Here is a 21,431-nt window from a genome sequence, read left to right as displayed (position 1 = left end):
CACCTTCAGTCTGTCTTCTGTTGGCTGCAGAGAGGACTCTTTACCTTCATCCAAATTGGACCATTTAGATACTTGAAAGAACTTTTCTCAAATCTCCAGTAGGTGTTTTAAACATCCTGTTAGCTTTCTTAAACAACAGCATCCAGACAAGGCAATCACAAATAAAAAGAGATACTTGTTGAGACTGTGATTTATATAATATATATTTGGCTTTCGTTCCCATTTCTGGCACTGAGCTCCTACAACCCACCCATGGAATTTCCTAAGTGACTCAAGTGACAAAGGTGTCTCTTGTTATGTTAATGACATGACTTTTAGACCACGCCTACGGATGGGGCTGGTTGCCAGTGCGACCAGCTCTATGATTCTAGGGCTGGAACTCTGTCCCGCCCCCTGACAACTGGGGAGTGGAGCTGGAGGTTGACTCAATCACCCATGGCCAATGATTTGGTCAGTCATGCTTATATAATGAAGCTTCCATAAAAACCCAAAGGACAGGGTTGGAGAGCTTCCACTTGATGAACAGGTGGAGATTTGGAGAGGACGTGCGAACTCCTTGTCCTTTCCCAGACCTTGTCCTATGCATGTCTTCCATCTGACTGTTCTGAGTTATATCCTCTTCTAGTAACCCGGTGATTAAGAAAATACAATGTTTCTCGGAGTTCTGTGAGCCACTCTAGCAGATTAATTAAATTCAAGGAGGTGGTCATGGGAATCTGTGATCTGCGCCTGTCAGTGAGAGGCACAGGTGGTTACCTGGATTTGCAGCTGACACCTGAAGTGGGAGGGGGTGGGGCAGCCTTACAGGACTTAACAAGAACAATTTCAGTATATTAAGGGCAAAAGTCAAGTTTTGGTGGAAACACTTCCAACGTTTAATTCGTTCATTCATTCACTCATTCCATTGTGTACTGAGTGGCTACTGGGTGTACAGTGGCAGTCGGTTGTGAAAGGAAGGATAGGAAAAGAAGTTAAGGCTTTTTAATTTTTCCCAAGTAGAGCTCCATTGGCCTACAGAGCATTAGTGCTCTGATGCACTGACTTGTGCTTTATATGTGTGATAGAGTTCAAACTGCTGAAAACAATAAACAGGGTGAAGTTAAGTGACATACTCCGTTTAATACAAGCCTGGGTGAAGTTATCTTCACAGTGGTACAACTGATCCATGATTGTACCCACTGGGGCTGATTTCTTCAGTCAAGGTCATCCATTCCCTATAGCTAAAGACTGAGGTCCTGAGGTCATTTGGACATTTCTGCAGCATCAAAGGGTATCTTCTCCAAAAGAAAGTCCCTCCACTTTGCGTATAGTTTCTGAGCTCCAGTAGCAATATCTTCCACCACAAAGCTTTCTATTTTTATCACTGGAATCTCAAATGTCTTGTACTTCACATGGATTCCCCAGTCATGGCTGCAGTTCTCTCTGGAACAGAAGATCTTTGCTGTCTTCTCGAAATACCCAAAGCTCTTTGGTTTGGGGTGTAACTTACTCACATAGCACTTCCTAAAATCATCTCCAACCACAGTGTAATGGCAGTCCTACAGATGAAGGAGTTGAATAATACACAAAACAGAACGTTAGAACCAGTACAGAACTGTGATTTTAAAAAACTGCACAACAATCTGAGATGAAGAGCAGGTAGGATCCCACTTACTTTATAGATGGGGTAAGAAGGAAATATGCATTCACCTGAAGGCCAGACTAGAATCCATGCAATTTGACTCCTACTTACAACAGTGGAGGTGAGGGTGGGGGTAGGGATGCAAGGGAGGTGATAGGGGCCATCTCATGAAGAAGAGGACTAAGAAGTTTCTAGGCTACCGAGCTTCTGAAAGTAGATACTCTTTATTAATTCAGAAACAAAAAGGGGTATTTGTTGAAGCTCTCCAAAGCCTGCATTTACCTGACAGGCACAATCCAAAGGATACGGAGAACAACAAAGAGTCAATGTGGATCTGCAGAGGGTCACAGACTCGTGTCCAGAGGCTCCAACTACAGTGAGCCTTAGAGTAAACCCAAGAAACGCCACTCTACACAACAGACGCAGACCCAACATACCAGCGCCTCGGGAAAACAGAGTCACAAAGGGCCGTTTCAATAGAAAAATTGCTCAAATGGTTGCTGAAAGGACCCTTTCTAGCTAAAGAAGCAGATTCATAAAGGCATGGGAATTGCTAGTATCACCCTTAATATTATGCTTCTCGCTCAAACAGATGGACTGATTAGAGACTTCAGCTTTCCAAAGACCAAAGAGAATACCAGTAACTCATCATCTGGACCAGCCTTCCCTCCATCAGCAGCAATGGAGTTACAGCCAATTTTTGTCTTTGGAGACTTTCCTATCCAAAATTTTTCAGAAAAAAAAGGGCAACTAACCGGCAGATGTTTTTAAAATAAGATATTTTCTTTCCATTATAAAAGTGATCTATATCCCAAAAAGAAAGTTTAGAAAACATAAAATAGTAGAAAAAATCATGGAGTCTCACTGCAAAATAGGAATACATTTTAGTATATTTCCTCTAGTCTTTTTTCTGGACAAAGGTAATTTTTTAATGTTTTTGTTGTTGATGGTGATGGTGGCATTGTCACTATTATTTCACACTCCTAAAGTCACAGCATATTTACGACTTTGTATCCTTGTTATTTTTTCCACTTCACCATAGTTTGTAAGAGATCATTTCATTATTAATAAACTTCACTTTGGAATTACTTTAGATTTATAGAAAAAGTGCAAAATTGTCCAGACGTTTCCTGTATCCCCTTCACCCATCTTCCCTGAATGTTAACATCTAACATACCATAATATATTTGTCAAAACTAAGAAATTAGGATCGGAACATTATTATTTACTGAATTACAGATTTTACCACTTTTTCTAATTAATAGTCTTTATCTGTTCTAGGATCTAACTCAGGATACCCCATTCATTTAGCATGACCATTATTTTTAGTGACTACATAATATTTAATTAATTCTTTTTCTTCTTCATTGTTAAGGGTTTGCTTTCAAAACTTTTTTGGCTTTTTATAATATCATGACCATGATAATAACAAAAATAAAAATATTTTTACTATAAATATCAAATATCTCACGGATAGAGAGTAAGCTTTAATTAGTGCTGACAAATGACCCAGTGCTCTTTGCTCAAAGGCTGCTTACCTCCACCACTCTGATGTCAGCTGTGTAACACGCAAAGCCCTTGCACTTTCTGCAGAGCAGTTTTTTATTTTCCTTATCAGGTACACGTTCTACTTTTCCTTGACTATCCCTGATGAGTTTTTCTTGAATCTGTATCTGGAGAACCTACATGCAAAAACCCAAAAAACAAAAACAAAACCCACCTCGTCAGTATAACTGTATAACTAGGAGTTGTATACACACGTGCAAACACACACACGTTTATTATCATTCATTCATCTACAACTTCCAAGAACATATGGTACCTGGCTTTGTTTATAAAAATCCCATAGATAATTTTATTGGGTTCTCCTAATTCTTTGTTAGTCAGTGTTTAACTGTGATCTCCAATGAGCCTTTTAATTTTTGCATCAAAGATGCCCACAAGGGGGCGCCTGGGTGGCTTAGTCGGGTAGGCGGCAGGCTCTTGGTTTCGGCTTGGTCATGATCTCAGGGTCCTAGGATCAAGCCCCACATCAGGCCCTGTGGTCAGCAGAGAGTCGACTTAAGGACTCTCTCTCTCCCTCTCCCCCTTCATCTGTCCCTCTGCTCTCTCACTGTCTTGCTTTTTGCAATAAATAAATAAATCTTAAAAAAAAAAAAGATGCCCATAAATTACTAAAGATGTTCATAAAACAGTCATGTGACCCATGCTTTCTACTTTAGTATTTGGCAAAATATTTTAAATCCTTCATAAATAAACATATGTATTGACTGTTTCAGGCATAATTACACCCACTTCTAGGGCAGAGACCCATTAAATGGAACAGCAGGCAGAAGAGTTCCCATCACCTAAATCTTTTTTCTCTCTCCCCTTACAACCACAGAGAGTATTGCTGATTTACAGTAAAGTTAAATGCATGTATACTATGACTGCATTCTATTTCAAAACTTAGGGCATGCCTAAGTGCAACTAAGAACCTGGACATTATAGGGGCACCTGGGCGGCTCAGTTGGTTAAGGTCTGCCTTCAGCTCAGGTCATGATCCCAGGGTCCTGGGATCAAGCCCCACACTGGGGAGTCTGCTTGTCACTCTCTCTTTGCCCCTCCCCCTACTCGCGCTCTCTCTCTCTCTCTCTCTCAAATAAATAAAATCTTAAAAAAAAATACACCTGGACATTATAGATAAAATAAACCTAAGAAGATTCAGAAGGGTGAAGAGAGGAAGGCAGACAACTAGAAATCACAAAACCCTAAGAACAAAATGGTGGTGAACAGCCTGGTTTCTTTTCACTTCATATATCCCAGATTTGAGGCTGAAGGAACTGGCAACCAGAAATGCCTACAGACACAGATAAAAAAGTGTCTCAACAGAAGCCTACTCTGTGTAGCCAAAGGACCAGGAAAGGGGCAGCCTAGCAAAACAAAAAACTTTTAGACAATAGCTGTTCTACTCCCGCCAAACATCAGAGAATAAAACAAACAACTGTGGCCACCCCAATCCATGCCAGCGAAGACCGAGGGGGCACCTCGATTTCCACTTTGCAGAGCTGTAACCGGCATCTCGACACTTCTGCCTAGGGGTGTCAGAGAAGGCCAGGGAAGGAGCCACACTCTCAGCCCCGCCACACAGTAGCCGCCCTTGCCTGTGATGTCAGTGGAGACCCTGCGGGGAGCCAGGATGCCCAGCCCACCCACAGAATGACCAGCTACCAACAGGTCCCAGCCACACTGGTTCTGGGCTCCCTCTCTTTACCACCGCTGCCTGTTTTCTATGGCTTTTAGGGGAATCCCAGATGCTATTCAACAGATGTTTAACCTGTTTTTGCCTCACCCCACTCTCATCCCGGTGAGCTGCCTATAAAGAGTCTGTGTCTGGCTGAGCCTCCATCTCCCTCAAAAGGCTTTTACTCTTTTTCTCTTGCCACACACGAGTCTACATGGCTGGTTACCCAGTGGAAGAGAAAAAAATTATGGCATGGGCATTAAAGCTGTTATGGTTTTAAGGACTTTACTGCCAACGTCAACATATGCTACAAAATGGGAAGATGACTCTGTGAAAAACCTCTATTCTCAGTAAAATTCGGGAGGAAAATTAAGAGGAACTAAAAAATTTCCCTGCAGTTCTCCTCAATGAAAATGTGGAAGAAGTATTTCTAACTATTTTAGTCTCTAAACTTCAGGAAGAAATGTTTCTAAAAACGAGTAAACACTGACATAGAGTTGTCATTTTATGTCCTAAAATAAGTGTTAATTTGCTCTAGACCCCTGCATCTCAAAACTGTTTTGAGCAAAGCGATTATGACTTTTTAAAATTATGGACACTATGGAGTTGGTCTACTTAATTGTAAGGTTCATCTTTGTGAAGTTCAAGTCTGTCTCATGCCTCTGTCCATAACAATTCTCATTTTTGGAGCACTTACTTAAGATTCCAGGCACTGTGCTGAGCAATGCATAGACCCCATTTTATCTCCAAAACTTCCCTGTGAATTAAACACCTTACGAATGAGGAGACGGATGATTTAAGAGAGAGAGTAACCGCAGAGTACATGAGGTCACACACCTGCTAAGTGGCAGAGATCCCAAGATGAAAGTCTCTGCAAAGGGTCTGGAGAAAGTGTGGGGGTGCATGTATGTGGTACATGTGTGCCTGTGTGTGCGTGTATGTGCGTGTTTGTGTTTCTTGACGTTCCCCAATCTGGTTCCATGCTTCTGTTATAAAGGAAATTACAGTAAAATGAAGGTCACTGCCAAGAGGCTGAGCTGAACAGACACGTCACTCCACAGCTGCATTCCTACCCATACCTGCAAGCAGGCACTCTAACACATGCACCGTGCACGGGGGGCTTTTCTCTGAGGACTCTGGATGTTAGAGAGACACAGATTTGAGGGCAAGACCGAGAAGGGCTGTGTCTTGCCGTGTGAGGGTGCAGACCTCAAGATGAGCTGCCGACTCGAGGGCCATCTAACTCGGTTTGCTCTTTTATAACTAAAAACCTCACTTCAGGTATTAGCACTAATAACACATATTTTAATCTCATTGAGACCTAAAGCTAAATGAATCTGATGTTCACTGCAGGACAAAACTTTAAGTGTAAACTTACTGTTCTCATGCAGCACTCAGAGCAATATGATAAAGGCACCAACTACCCTCACATGCTGCTTGTTACTCACGGTTAGATTCTGAAACAGTGACGCACATGAAAAGACTTACCTTTTCTTTAAATACGGCTTCATTCCACGTCTGAAGCCTTAAAATGGAGTCATTCATCATTTTTTCTTTGTATATGTTTATTTTTTCTTTTTCAATTACATCAGCATTGCTGGTCAGAAGGAAGCACTTGCTACCTCTTGCTCTTCCTCTGCCTATCAGAAAATAAATATTTTATTTGGTGTCTTTGACTTAAAACTCTGATAAATCTGAGAAGAGGTAAATAAAGGGGCACTCCTGAAATTCAACTTTGATTCCCTGAAACCCTCTTTCAGAGGAAAGCTGAGCTGTTAGAGCACGGACTCCAATGCAGGTGTGCGCCTCCATATTAAGCTACATGTTAACCAGGAGCCCACCTTAAACTGGCTTCCTTGGGGGGTCGGTCTCCAGGGTGCAGTGTAAGTGGACAGCTGCACTATCAGAGACACTGCCATAAAGACAACCCAACACGAACACTCAGGAGGACACCGTGAGCACTCTAAGATGAATAATGAACAGATCCTCCCTCAAGAGCCCTCAAGGAGGTGGGGAAATAGATATGTTCACCAGAATATAGGTGGAAATCATCAGTGCAATAAGGAAGCTAAATTAAAGGACTATGAGCATTCAAAAGTTTATTGCCAATTGGAGGAATCAGGGACAGGTGTTACGGAAGCAGGGGAAGAGGGAAGAAGTAAAACAAAGATTACCAGTAGCAGCACGAGTGCTTTCTTCAACAAGGAGAAAATGACAAAGTCAGGTTGGCAGAAGTGGATAATGAATAAAGGGGAAGAATGGGAAATAGGCTGGAAAGATAAGCTGGTGCTGGATTGGGAGCTTTCTAACACCATGTAAATTGGGAACTACTAGGGTCTCTATAAAGGGAAGTGATGTGCCCAGAGCTGTTTTTCAGGAAGTAACACAGCAGCTGTTGTTATGGAAATTGGAAAAAGGAAGAGGGGCTAGTTAGGACATCACCTAGTTCAAGTGAGACAGAAGAATTCTATGGAGTAGCTCTTCTACAATACAGGGGCCCATCATTACCACAAGCACAACTACACATTGGCTGCCAAAGTCTCAATCCAAGTGGGAATCATCTTTCCATAAACATGTCAGTCAATGTTGGTCAAGTAAACAGTATTCATCATAAACAAGAATCCAAATAGGGTATATATCAGTGGGCAAAACCGTACCCACCCAATCCTGAGCAAGTACGCCGCCGTCAGGGTCAAAGACGCCAGAGTCCATTGTGCCAATGGTCATACAGCCACTATGGCTCGGTAAAGGAGAAAAGTCCAGAAGCACAATGACTAGGAGAGAGCGTGTTTCTAAATGACAGACATGCTCACAAATCAGACAAGCTGGCAGCCATTTAGTAAGGGCGTCAAAGCTTTTCTCACCTCTGGTTTGGATCATTCTGATGACATTGCCCACATACTCATACAGGATGACCAAGTTACACTGTGCAATGTCGATGCCCTCATCAGCAACGGAGGTGGCAATCAGAATCTTGTTATCGCCATCGGTTCTGAATGCATCCAATGCACACTTCTGCGCTGGGAGCGTCATCCCTGCGTCAGAGGCAGAGGGCATTACACAACTCACCAAAGAGGGAACTTTACCCTTGAAAAATGGCCATTAACTATGAAATGCTTATTATGTGCCAAATACTGTGATAAGTGCTTTATATTCATGATGTCAAAACAACCCTAGGCAGTAGGGCCTCTTCCTATCCTTGTTTGAGAGAAGACATTATGGTGGTGTTTAACAATTTGGATTCTGTCACAAGACTGCCTGAGTTCAAATCCCAGCTGTGGTATTTACCAGCTGTGCGACTTCAGTCATGTTATCTCAAAACAAATATTGATTTTTTTTTTTTTTTGGCAAAAAAACCTATCAACAACTACCAACAATTAGTACTTTTTTACAAAAGTATTCATCATAATGCCTTTGCATGTGTATAGGACTTTACAGCTGGCAAAACAGTTTCACAGCTACTTATTCACCGGAATTTCACAAAGCCCTTTTAGGCCAATGTGGCAAGTGTTATAATTCCCCTTTACAGATGAAGACCTTGAGGTTTTGGAAGTATGATAAATTGACAGGCTAGTTAGTGGCAGAACTAGGCTTTGAATTTAAGTCTGAGACCCTAACAGTGTGCAGTTCTCACCCAGTGATATACTGAGAAGAAAAAGAATTTCAGTGGTCTCCACCTTCAAGTTAACAGAATTTATAAAAGTTCTAATTTTTTCCGAGTACACTGGCAGCCAAAATCTTCAGATATATTTTGTTAAGGCCAAAACAATTTCTTTTTACCATCATCTTCTACTGAACAATGAGCATGCCCAAGACAGACACCATATTTCACGAATTTCTAAACTTACTCATCCACTTGTTCATCAAACACTTATTCAGCAGTTATAGTTTGTCAGATAAAAATGGCTAAAAGGCATCGGAAACCAGGGATGTACTGTATGGTGACTAACATAATAAAAAATCATTTTAACAAATGGCTAAAAGGTCCATTTTTATCTACAAGGATCTCGTGGAAGAAGGATATCAATAGGAAGCTATAATTCAAGATGATGAGCAATGGAATGGAGGCAGAACTGCATCTATGGGACAGGGAGGAGAGACACCTCTACCAGTCTTGGGAGGTTGGGGAAGGCTGTTTGGCAGATGCACAACAACTGATACAGAGTAAGTTTCTAAATAAATATGGATGGATGGATGGATGGATGGATGGATGGATGGATGGATAGATGATGGATGGATAGATGATGGATGAATGGATAGATGGATGATGGATGGATGGATGGATGGATGATGGACAGATAGATGATGGATGGATGGATGGATGGATGGATGGATGGATGGATGAATGATGGATGGATAGATAGATGATGGATGGATAGATGATGGATGAATGGATAGATGGATGATGGATGGATGGATGGATGGATGGATGGATGGATGATGGATGGGTGGATAGATGATGGATGGATAGATGATGGATGAATGGATAGATGGATGATGAACAGATAGATGATGGATAGATGATGGATGAATGGATAGATGGATGATGGATGGATGGATGGATGGATGGATGGATGGATGGATGGATGATGGATGGGTGGATAGATGATGGATAGATGATGGATGAATGGATAGATGGATGATGAACAGATAGATGATGGATAGATGGATAAATGAACAGACAAGAAAATATCTTGAGTACCTATTTGTAAAGAAATAACAAAGTCTGAAAATCAACTCATGTTAGAGTCAGACTGCAGAGAACTTTGAATTCCAACTGCAATAATGTGGTGTTGGACTTTATTTGGTAAGCTAAATTTTCAAAATCTGAATATACTTTTTAGATTCTCAAAGTTTAAAATTTGCATAAGGGGGAAGTGCAAGAGTGATGACTGAGGACTGACAGGATGGGAACTGCTTATTATACACAAGGCTAAACAAGAGGAACAGAGTGAGGATCTGTCCCAGTTGGTCACTAAGGGGTGGGAAGCACAGCCAAGAGAATGTCAGGTGAGGGCTGGCCACCCAGGGATCCTCCTGGAGGATTGCAGAGGCAGCCCTTCATCCTTCAACCCCTGTAGCTAGATTTCAGGATTGTGTGCTTGAACTTTTTTTTAATTAAAAAATATATAATATACATAAAAGCATCTATAGCTTAGAAAACAATAAAATAGAACATTTCTATTTCCAGCTAATCTTAATCTACTGGTTGAGAATTGGAGAAAAAGAGTGACATGCTCAAACACCATTTTTAAAAATAACTTTGGTTTCATCTACAGGACCTATGGGAAGAGGAGATGTTTAAAAGTATTTGTATTTAAACACTGTGATGGCTTTTTGTTGTGTCAACATGGTGAAGCTGAATTACAGTACCCAGTTATTGATCTAGGTGTTTCTGTGAAGGGAATTTGCAGATGTAATTAAAGTTCTTAATCACTGGACATTTAAGTTACAAAAGGGATTTCATCCTCAGTTGGCCTGACATAATCAATCAACGCTTTCAAAGAGGACTTAGGCATTAGTCCCCGACACGCATAAACAACATATATATGTATATATGTATGTGTGTATAATCTCTTACTGATTTTGCTTCTCTAGTTGAACCCTGACCGATACAAGCATTAAAAAAGAATTTGAATATATTATAAATATTCTTATAGCTATAGTATCATAACTCTAATTCACTATATATAGTACCTGTGTTCTGATTTGTTTTGCCACGTCCAGTCAATATGCCAGGTTTTAGAAAGCTGAGTTCAGAATTTTCTTCAATCCATTTCTTCAAAGCCTAAAAATCAAAAGCAATTATCAGTTGGACAGTATATGGAGAACACATTTGTGTAACTATTAATTCAATATTGATATATTGTAAGAAGAAAAAAAACTTTAGTAAGAAAAATAAATTTAATTTAGTAAACAGTTCCCTAACTGACAAACCTGAGAATAAAAGCTTTTTGGGATTGAATTCTATGCAAAAATTAACTATAATGGTTAAGATCTTTGTGATCTGATACAATTTAATCTCTAAGATATTTTTTAAATGAAAAAAGCAATGTTCAGAATAGTGACTATGTAGAACTAATAAGTGAGTTTAGCAAGATCTCAGGTCAGAAGAGCAATATACAGAAATCAGCTGTATTTCTACTCGCCAGCAACAAGCAACTGTAAGTACAATTTACAATAGCATTAAAAAATTGACACTTAGATATAAGTCTAATAAAAAATGTGCAGAATCTGCATGTCAAAAATGACAAAACAGTGATAAGAGAAACCAAAGAAGATGTGGTAAGTGGCCTCTCTCAGGTGGCTCCCAGTGATCTCCACCCACTGGTCTTCAGATCCTTGTGTAATCCCCTCCATTCAAGTATGAACTGAACTTACTGACCTGCCTCTAATGAAAAAAATGGAAGACATGATCACTTCCAAGTCGAAGTTACAAAATGACTATGACCTCCATACTTTCTCAATCTCTCTTGGATCACTCACTCTGGAGGAGGCCAGCTGCCATGCTCTGAGGCAGCCCTGTGGAGAGGCCCACAGGAGTGAGCTCAGAAGCACATCTTCTGAGAGCTGCCAATAGCCAGGTAGATATGGTTGGAAGTTAAGCCTTTTAAGCAGAGCCTTGAGATGACTATAGCTTGGTGAGAGATTCTGAGCCTGAAACATCCAGTCAAGTTGTTTCCAGATTCCTGATCCATAGATATTATAAGATAATAGTTTGTTGTTTCGAGCCACTAAGTTTTAAGGTAATTTGTTATCAGCATAGGTAACTAATACAGAAACTCTATATAAATGAAGAGAGAGAGATATACTATGGTCATGGAAGACTCCATATTGATGTCACTTTCCCCAGTTTTATCTATTGATTCAATGTAATCCCAAACAAAATCCCAGCAGACTTTTTCATATATGTGAGTGAGCTGATTCTAAAATATAAATGGAAAGGCAAAGGAAGATAGATAAAACAATTTTGAAAAAAGGAAAAAAGTTGGAGAACTCACACCATAAAGTTAATCAAGACAGTATAGGAAGCGCGAAAGGATAGATAGATATATATGAATGGAACAGAATAGAGAATGCAGAAATAGGCCTAAATAAATAGAGCCAACTGATTTTTCAAAAAGTTACAAAGGCAATTCAGTGGAAAAAGGACAGTCTTTTCAACATACAGTCCTGCAGCAATTGGATATTCACATACAAAAAGAAAAAAAGCATCTCAACCCGTAACTCAAAATGATTGTAGACTTAATTGTAAATTGCAGAATCACAAAACTTCGAGAAGATAACAAGAAAATCTTTGTGATCTTGGGTAAGCAAAGCAAAGAATATAAATTCTTATATACAATACCAAAACCACAATCCCCAAAAAGAAAAAATTAATAAAACAGACTTTATGAAAAGTTAAAATTTTCAATCAGTAAAAGATATTGTTCCGAGAAGTAAAAGACCAGAAGAAAATATTTACAAATCACATTTCTGACAGAGGACTTCTGTCAGAATATATTTTAAAAAAATCTTTTAAACACTCAACAATAACATGGTAAACAACTCAATCAAATCCTATTTTAAAATGGGCAAAAGAGGGGTGCTTGGGTGGCTTAGTTGGTTAAGCATCTGCCTTCAGCTCAGGTCATGATCTCAGGGTCCTGGGATCGAGCCCCACATTGGGCTCTCTGCTCAGCTGCGAGTCTGACTCTTCCTCTCCCTCTCTCCCTCTGTGATCTCTCTGGCTCTCACTCTGTCTCAAATAAAAAAGTACAATCTTTAAAAAAAATAAAATAAAATGGGCAAAAGATATGAACAGACACTTCAGCACAGAAGATATATGGATGGCTAATAAGTTTATGAAAAATGCTCAACTGCATTAGTTGAAATGCAAATATAGTAAAACGAATTTTCATACCCTAGGGAGATACCATTACATGCTTAGAGAATGGCTAAAAAATTTTTTAATTGACAAAAAAATTTTGAAAGCATGAAGTCTTTATTCTACAGGTACAAAGACTTACTATAAACTAGAGTGATGAAAATAGTAAGGTATTAGTATAAGAATAAACAAACAGATAATCAGAACAGAATAGACAGCCCAGAAACAAACCCATACATATATAGGTGGGTGCCTGATCACAGAGCAGTGAGGAAAGGACAGTCTTTTCAGGAAAATGGTGCTGGGTCGATCTGTTATCCACAAGAAGAAAGAAGCTTACATCCACAAGTGCTCTGGTTTTCACAAAGAGGATGGTTCTACTCTCTGGGTTTAAGTGGTACTCCTCTTGCAAGATGAAGGAGAGATCTTGGAGTTTAGGGTTCTCGTTGCCGGGATCCATGGAAACACTTTCCAGTTCCCTCAGTTTTTCTGCAAAAGGGTAACACTCTATATATGGCTTATAAATTCTAGAAATTGAGAACACACTGTGACCTTTAGCTATAGTTCAGTTAATCTCTCCATCTTTGACCAGAATTCCAAAAGTAATAACCACTACTTTAATGCATACATTAAACACAGCAATAGGGGTGCCTGGGTGGCTCAGTCATTAAGCGTCTGCCTTCAGCTCAGGGCGTGATTCCAGGGTCCTGGGATTGAGCCCCACATCAGGCTCCATGCTCTGCTGGGAGCCTGCTTCTTCCTCTCCCACTCCCCCTGCTTGTGTTCCCTCTCTCACTGGCTGTCTCTCTCTCTCTGTCAAATAAATAAATAAAATCTTTAAAAAAAAATAAACACAGCAATAAATGCATACCTATTTTTCCCCAGACAGCTGGGTGCTCAATGTATAGCAGCACACCACTGGGCTACACTTATGTATACTAAATACTTTGATATAGGCCAAATTTATTAGCAGTAATTACCTTTGGGAAAAGGATTTTGAGAGAGGGAGAAGAAGGACTCACTTTTTATTTCAAATCATCCTATATACTTCTTTATACAAGAGCAGTAGGATTATGCGCCATTTTGGTTTTCTTCTATATATAAATCTATATATAGTATAGATAAATTATAATCTCTTCAAATCATTAAAACATTTCTTTTTTTATATTTTTAAAGCTTTGTAAAATTACTAAAAGTTGAACAAAAAAATGCCACTACCTCTCAACCATGAGACTCTGCACTCTGGGAAACAAACTGAGGGTTGCAGAAGGGACGGTGGGGGGGGTGAGAAGCAGGGGGGATGGGGTAACTGGGTATGGGCATTAAGGAGGGCACATGATCTGATGAGCACTGGCTATTATATGTAACTACTGAATCATTGAACACTACATCAAAAACTAATGATGTACTCTATGTTGGCTAACTGAACTTAAAAAAATAGTCTCTTATGGATAAAAAAAAATGCCACTAGCTATTATAATTTCTATAGGATGTATCCTTTGCAAATCCTATTTTTTCCTTTTTCAAAATAAGAAATAGCGTAAGCAGCATATTTTTTTTCTGCAAGTACCAGATTTCACTGAAGGTTAACAGTCCTGCTGTCTATAATTACCTTCTTATGCCCAGGACAACTCCCTGAACATCACCATACACTACAAAGTATCCTGCCACTAGACTCACCAGGCTCCAATGGCTTCTTCCTCTAGAAACACCACCCACCTTCAAATCTCCAAGTGAGATTCTGCTCAATCTCATCAAATCCTGCTGCTCGGACGTTAGCGAAGAAGTCTTTCAAGTAATCCAGAGCATCTTTCATCCGGGCATGCTCATTGATAATGAGGGCATCATTATATTTCTGTTTAAAATGAAAACTGAGTTTCAGTGTTTCCAATGTCTAATGCATTTGCTGTACTGAAATTCAATTAGCTGTACTTAGCACGGAATTAATTTTTAAAGTAAGCTCTTCTTAAATCTATTCCAACTTAGTTTTTTAAGATGAGCGGTTTCTAATGGTACTACAATAAAACCTTTGAACCAAATACTACTTAAAAAAAATCTTAATTAGCTAGAATCATTAATTAATTAGGATCATTTTGGAGTCTAGAATTCCACCTTGGAAGAGGAAGAGACAAATACAAGAAGAATGCATGTCAAAGACTAAAAAACAAAAAACAAAAGCAAATCAACTTCCACATCAACTTGCCTCGTGATTCAGACATTCGACTGAATCTCTTCTTACATCCAGAACCATCAGTGAGTTGCAAGAGCACCTGTTCAGAATGATGGCGCTGACCACCTGCCCCAAATATGCAACTAAGTTCATTAAAATTCTATAAATGCATACTGAGTGCATTTTTAAGTACTTTCAACAGCATGGTAAGCAGAGGTGATGGCTGTTGTTTCTTAACTTCTTGGTTAACCAGAAAACAACAAAAGACCCTGGATTTCTGAGCACGTGGCTTTGCCAAAGGTAAGAAAACACATGCTTCAAGATAAGGCAACAGGAGTCACTTACTGAACTTTCAAGACGGCTGTCACCAATAGCATATCTACAGTATGTTCATCATCCCCCAACTTTTTCCAACTGTGTCAGTCATGGGAAGGCTAGAGGCACATGGTATAGAACCTCAGCGTCTGTTTCTATCCTGTGGCTGCTAGTGTTACGTTTCACTAAGCAGACAGAGAAGATGCTGAATGGATGACTTTAAAGTTTGCTTCATAGGAAGCCCTCGGAAAGTTCCTATGTGAGCTCTTGGAACAGGGCGAAAAGTTGATGTTCTCTTGGCTCCCACAACAAAGCTCCCAGTAGGTGCTACAACTAAAATATGTCACTGCAGAGAAGGCACATACCCGCAAGTGGGAAGTGTACAAATACAGGGCTTTACAAATCCTGCTCTCTTCTTCTTTGTCGGGCAACTGAAACAAAATGCATGTTTTCTGAACAGAAAGGATCCATTGTTCGTATTTCTGTGTTCCAAAATTCCTATTTTGAATTTGAAATACATTTTCTGGAAAAAAAAAGTTTTTCATTATGCCATATGGTCAGTCATTTAAAGTTCTAAGCATGGGGCACCTGGGTGGCTCAGTTGGTTAAGCATCTGCCTTTGGCTCAGGTCATGATCCCAGGGTCCTGGTATCAAGACCCACATCGGGCTCCCTGCTCAGTGGGGAGACTGCTTCTCTCTCTCCCTCTGCTGCTCCCTCTGCTTGTGCTCTCTCTCTCACTGTCTCTGTCAAATAAATAAAATCTTTAAAAAATAAAAATTTTTTAAAAAAAGTTCTAATCATGCCTCACCCTCAAATTTTCTTTCTGTAAGCAGAGTATTCCTCCTGGAACAGTCGGTTTTCAACAGTACTGCATCTGTGTTGGCACATGATCGCCTACTGAATACTTACCCTGCACCAAGAATCAAAGTGTCTTACACTCATAATTTCATTTCATTTTCACAAACCACTGAGGTGGATGTTATATTTTACAGGTGAGGAAACCAAAGCTCAGAAAAGTGAAGTCATTTACCCAAAGTGACACAGCTAGCACATGGGGGGAGTGGAGGAATGCAGAACCAGGTGTGCCTGATACTGAAGGCTCACTGGCTCTGTGAGCTGACCACCAAAGCAGCCCAGAGCTAAAACGATGGGCATGAAAATATCTAACTTTGTCTTTAACAATGAAGCAGTGAATAAAAATAATAGGTCTCATGAGCTTCGTCAGGAAGATATCTAAAAGCAAGAGAGACAGAACTCAACACAGTCTCTTCTACCTTGCTATGAACTTAAGCCGTCTGATCTCCACAGCACTCTGCACAGGGCCAAGCCAAGAACAGGCACTCAAAAGATGCTCATCATGGGTGCTTCTGCATGTGTGCGTCTCCTAAGCTATGCCTCAGTTGCTCGGTCCAAAAATTGAGCATCGGCTGTGGTCTGGGCTGTGTGCAGGGTGCTGGCGGTGAAAGGATACAGAATACAGAAGCAGCTTATTCCCAAGAGGCTCAGTCTGTGAGTTACTCTGGAATCAGATCTCCAGGGCTCTCTGGGAAGAGCACAGTTTAGTAAAATTCACAGGCAAGAGCTGTATTTCTGGGTTAAATTGCTCCTCTCACCCATTCATGTTTAACAGGAGGAACAAAAGAGGTTATCCAGACAAGTGGCACTGACATACTTCTTTCCCAGCCCCAACTACAAACACGTGGCCAGGAGTAAACCAGATGAATTAACAAGTATTTCTTGAATGTGAGTAGGTGTGAAAATGAGCTAAGCAATCTGGAAATGAACAGCTGACAGGATGTAGACTAGGGAAAAGGTGGAGGGAGGGAATTAGAAGTAGGAGGAGTAAGAAGGCAGAAATTCATGTCTCTCCACCCTTCTGCTACCTCCCTAGTTCAGACCACATCATAATGTTCCTGGATAATCTGACAGCCTCCTATCTGGTCTCCCTACTTCTTGCCCTGGTCCCTCCAATCCACTGCCCACTCAGGAGCTAAAGAGAGAGTTTCCAAAATTGCAGATGAAACACTTTGCTACCCCACCACTTAAATGCCTTTAGTGGATTTCTCTAGCCAAAATCCTACCCTGCTCCCAGGATCTTCTGTGATCTAGTCTCTGCCTGCTTCTGATTCTTATCTCCAGCAGCTCTGCTTCCTGCATTTGACAGGACTAATGGAAGTCCTCATACTCTCCCTGCTTTCCTGGCCTTTGCACATGCTGTTTCCTCTGCCTGAAACACATCTGATCACACACCCACCCACACCTATCCCGTTGTTTTATTATTCCTTGTCTAACTTTGGCTTTACCATTGGACTGGATGCCACAAGGAGCTGTGTCTCAGGGTCTGTGCTATTTCCCCATCAGCTAGCATACTGCTGGGCACCAAGTGGATGACAAGTGAATGAACATGTTCAAGGAACTGCTAAATCAAAGGATTCCAGTAGGGAAGGAGTGGAAGGTAAAACTGGAAAGATAAGTAGAACCAGATTGTGCAGTCAGGGCCCAAACTGGCAGGTTAGAGGCTCAGAGAGCTTTGCTTCTAAGGCAGAGATTCAAGCAGGTTACTGACATGATAAAACTGGTATTTCAGAAAGACCAATCAGGTAACGGGGGCGCTGAATGGAAGAGTGAGTGGGGGTGGGCAAACCAACCAGACAGCTGTTAGCGTAAGTCCTAAATCAAGCTGTGAAAGAAGAGGAGAAGAGAAAAAGCAAAACAAGTGTGAGGAAAGGTGAATTCACAAATTAAACATCTCCAAAGCTGCTTCTAGTTCTGGAACCAGCACTCCCCACTCATATACCAACAAGTGAGCAAGCCAGAAGCCTGGTCCAAGTCACCCCCACTCCCACCCAAAGCCAGCTGGCCTTGACATCGGAACACTTCCTGTTTGCAGCGCTGGGCACACCTCCTGCCTCCACCGGCCTGTCTTGACTGCCTCTGGCCCTCTTTGTTCACTGGTATCCTTATCACATCATGAATTAGTTTAAAATCCTTAGATGCTTCCCCCTGCTTTTAGGACAAAGTCAAACTCAGTTTGGCCTACCAGGCCTTTCCTGGTCTGGTCCCTGCCTCTCTAGCATTACTCCTTTCTACTACTCATGCGTTAGGAGTACCACGAAACACTTGCAGTTCCTAAAACTTTTTCTTCCTTCAATGCCTGATGCCTTTTCAACCTCACTTGGTTGTCTCTACTTCTTAACGTGGCTAACTTCAAGACCGCCTCAGGCACCGCCCCTGCCCCCCAGGAAGCTTTCCCTGCAGCCCATTCCAGGCCAAAGTTCCCACATGCTCCCAGGGCACCCAGCATGTACCTTTGCCCTGCTGTGTGGTAGCTACCCACATCTGATTCTCACTCTTTGACTACGAGTTCCCTGAGGATAGGACTCCGGCTTTAACCTGTCCTTTCCATTAGCTGGCACAATGAGTGTCTGGTGAATGCATGGAAGAACAAAAGAGAGAAGAACAGAACTTGGTAACTTCATGAGAGAGTCTCAGAAGAAGAAAGAATCGAAGATCACTGCCTGTTTCAATCTGAGCCATCAGGGAAATGGTGGTTTCATTCATATAAACAGGGAAGTTAGAACAGAAGGCTAATTTGGAAGATTAAGAAAGCCATGAACTGATTTAAATACAGTATTTTTCAGGTATATAGGTCCACAGAGACTTACTTTGAATTTAAAAAGAAAAAAAGAGAGAGACTAAAGGAGGACTTACAAGGTTCCTGAATAACCTATAATCAAGAAAGTTAACCTCCTGATATGGTCTTGACCCTGTTTGAACTGAAGAGAATGCAAAAAGCCAATATATAGCTATTCCTAAGTGGAAAGAATACAAAATGAGATTTATCTCACCGAGAGTTACGGTACCGAGTTCGTCAAAGATCTTTTTTGCCAGACTCTCTGTTTCCCTCATCAGCTGAGATATGATGCATTTAAATCTGTCAGTAGTCCGTAATTTCACTTTCCTGAAAACTAGAGCCATCAAAACAAAGTGAGTATTTTTCAGGAAGAACACATCATAGTTTAAAATAGGCTTCTGCACACCCTTCTCTGCCTCGGTTACTTCTGCAAGACCTGAGGGCCCAAGCTCACAGGCAGGTGGCCTAAATGATGTAGCCAGTGCTCAAAATCCTTGCCCTAGCTCCCCAGTGCTTAATGCACATGGTCCAACATCTCTGTCTTTCATGGTCTGGGTCTAATCCAACTTCTCACTCTGGTTTTCCCATTACTCAACATGGAGCCTCTCCTCTGAAAAGGCTGGTATCCATCTTATCTCTGCAAATACAACACTTTTTAACCCTCTCCTCTTTGATTTTCTCCTTTCCCACCCAGCCCCCAGAAGTGCTCACGCTGTTCCTAAAATTCATTATTGCATTGTTTTAGCAGAAACTCAACAACTGCCTACCATGTGCCATGTTCTGGTGATAAACAACTGAAAAAAACACAGCCTGTGCTCCAGAGAGGTCTGTGTTCTCAGGGCAGAGAAAGACACAGAGCTAAATAACCACAGTAAAGTGCTGTAACATAAGTATGTGCCAGGTGTCATGGGGCACAAAGAAAAAAATCTCTAATTCTTCCAAAGGAGGAAGTGTTGTGGGATAAACAGGGAAAGAGGAATGCAGGAAGCACCAGATGCACTTGAGGAGCCCAGAGGAATGCCTCATGGCTGGGCTTATAGGAGGGAGAGATGAAGCACAGAGGGCGGAGGGGACTGGATTGCAAAGAAATGTGTACTTGATACTAAAAAGTTTAGATTGGGTACCTTCCCTAAAGTTCTTACAGGCAGCTCCCAGAAAGGAACTGAACTGCCCCTCCCTGGCTATTTCATGTGTCTGCTCTGCCTACTGCAATCACACACCACCCCCGGAGCAGGGATGAAGGCACATATGTCTCCTCTTCCACTCTCCCTCGCTGGGCTAGTATAGCATTGGAATGTCCTAGCCAATCTTTTTTAAAAATCAGATTCTGATCTGCTGAGGAAAAATATGATGAATTCAGATTAATTTCATTTCGACCCAAATCATCAGATACATATTAAAAGAACGAATGACCACACAGTATCCTCCTCAGGCATGCAACACAGGGAAGGAAGGATTAAGCCCAGCTCTTGGCCATTTACATGCTTTGATTTTCTCATCACGTCTCTCTCATTGTTAGTATCCTTATGAGAACTTTATCAAAAACAAAACAAAAACAAAAAAAGAACTTCAGCAAACTGAAGAGTGAGAACGTTTGCTTTTGACAGTCCACTCCTGAGGTTCATCCATTGCCTGAGGATGGAGCTTGGCTGAGGAGAGAGGCATGAAATGTAATTATTTCCCAAGTTTGGGGTTAAATATTTTCTACTCAACAGAAAAGGTAAAAATTCAGTATTCATCAAATGTTTGGATGAATTTGTTATTCTCTGAGCTAGGAAAAGCAGAAGGTAACAAAGTTCTAAAGGGCTTGTTACTGGTTTCCACTTACACTTCTGGGGCTTATAAACAATTTCTTCCAATTCTTCCAAGTTGTCTTTGACTGTTGCTATCACCGATGTGTCAAGAGAAGCACACAGTTTGCAGATATATTCCATGGCTTCTGTTGTGTTTTTGGCATCCCCAGTGCCAACCGAGGCAGTCAGCCCAATGACCTGTGAGGAGCATTCCAAATGTCAGACATCTGGAAAAGAGCGTGCCGCTTCCACAATCCCCCATGCAACCCATTCCTGCTAAAGTAGGGTTTGGGGTGTGGGGTTTTTTGGTTTTTGTTTTTTTTTTTACGAATTTCAGATAAAGAGCAAGAACACTATTTTTTTCCCCTGATATTCTCTATGACGTTGGAAATGGAAAGGTCCCCATTAGGCAAAGCACGGAATAGATGCAGGAGTCACAACTTATCAAATGAACACGAATTAGCAAAGAAAACAAGGACGGAAACCCTTTCAAGGCAGGACTTCTCTCCTCTCTACCCTTGTGTCCCCCACGATGTGCAGAACAACATACTAAAAGGAAAGGGACTGAAATCAGACACGACTCCATTCTAAACACAACCATGTCCCACCAGCTGTGGATCCTTGGACAGGTATCTTCAGCTCTCTTTAAAGTTGGGAAACAATAGCTATTTTAAATGATAGGTGTGTGAATTCAGTAAGATAACATTTGTAAAAAAAAAAAAATAGCTTAATGGTCACCTAATAATTTACATCTTACACAGTAAATACTGAATAACTGACTCATTAGCAAGGAATCTAATTAACAC

The 21,431-nt window shown here is 40.9% G+C and overlaps 1 protein-coding gene across 1 annotated transcript in view; it reads right to left on the bottom strand.

The window, feature by feature from the left end:
- Positions 1–851: 851 nt before the first annotated feature.
- RIGI (RNA sensor RIG-I) overlaps positions 852–21,431 on the bottom strand; it is a 38,849-nt gene continuing 18,269 nt past the window's right edge. Inside the window, exons 9-18 of the mRNA XM_045780565.2 lie at positions 20,661–20,823; positions 19,047–19,166; positions 15,562–15,719; positions 14,431–14,566; positions 13,052–13,200; positions 10,542–10,632; positions 7,709–7,879; positions 6,333–6,484; positions 3,160–3,303; positions 852–1,538 (exon numbers count right to left, since the gene is read on the bottom strand). Of these exons, the coding sequence (XP_045636521.1) occupies positions 1,242–1,538; positions 3,160–3,303; positions 6,333–6,484; positions 7,709–7,879; positions 10,542–10,632; positions 13,052–13,200; positions 14,431–14,566; positions 15,562–15,719; positions 19,047–19,166; positions 20,661–20,823 (1,581 nt within the window). The 3' untranslated portion in view covers positions 852–1,241. The remainder of the gene's footprint in view (positions 1,539–3,159; positions 3,304–6,332; positions 6,485–7,708; positions 7,880–10,541; positions 10,633–13,051; positions 13,201–14,430; positions 14,567–15,561; positions 15,720–19,046; positions 19,167–20,660; positions 20,824–21,431) is intronic.

The sequence above is a fragment of the Ursus americanus genome, chromosome 18, assembly GCF_024610735.1.
Source record: "Ursus americanus isolate L20-20 chromosome 18, mUrsAme1.1.p, whole genome shotgun sequence".
In the NCBI taxonomy this organism is placed as follows: domain Eukaryota; kingdom Metazoa; phylum Chordata; class Mammalia; order Carnivora; family Ursidae; genus Ursus; species Ursus americanus.
The sequence above is the reverse complement of the archived record's forward strand: the minus strand, read 5'-3'. Positions and strand labels throughout refer to the sequence as shown.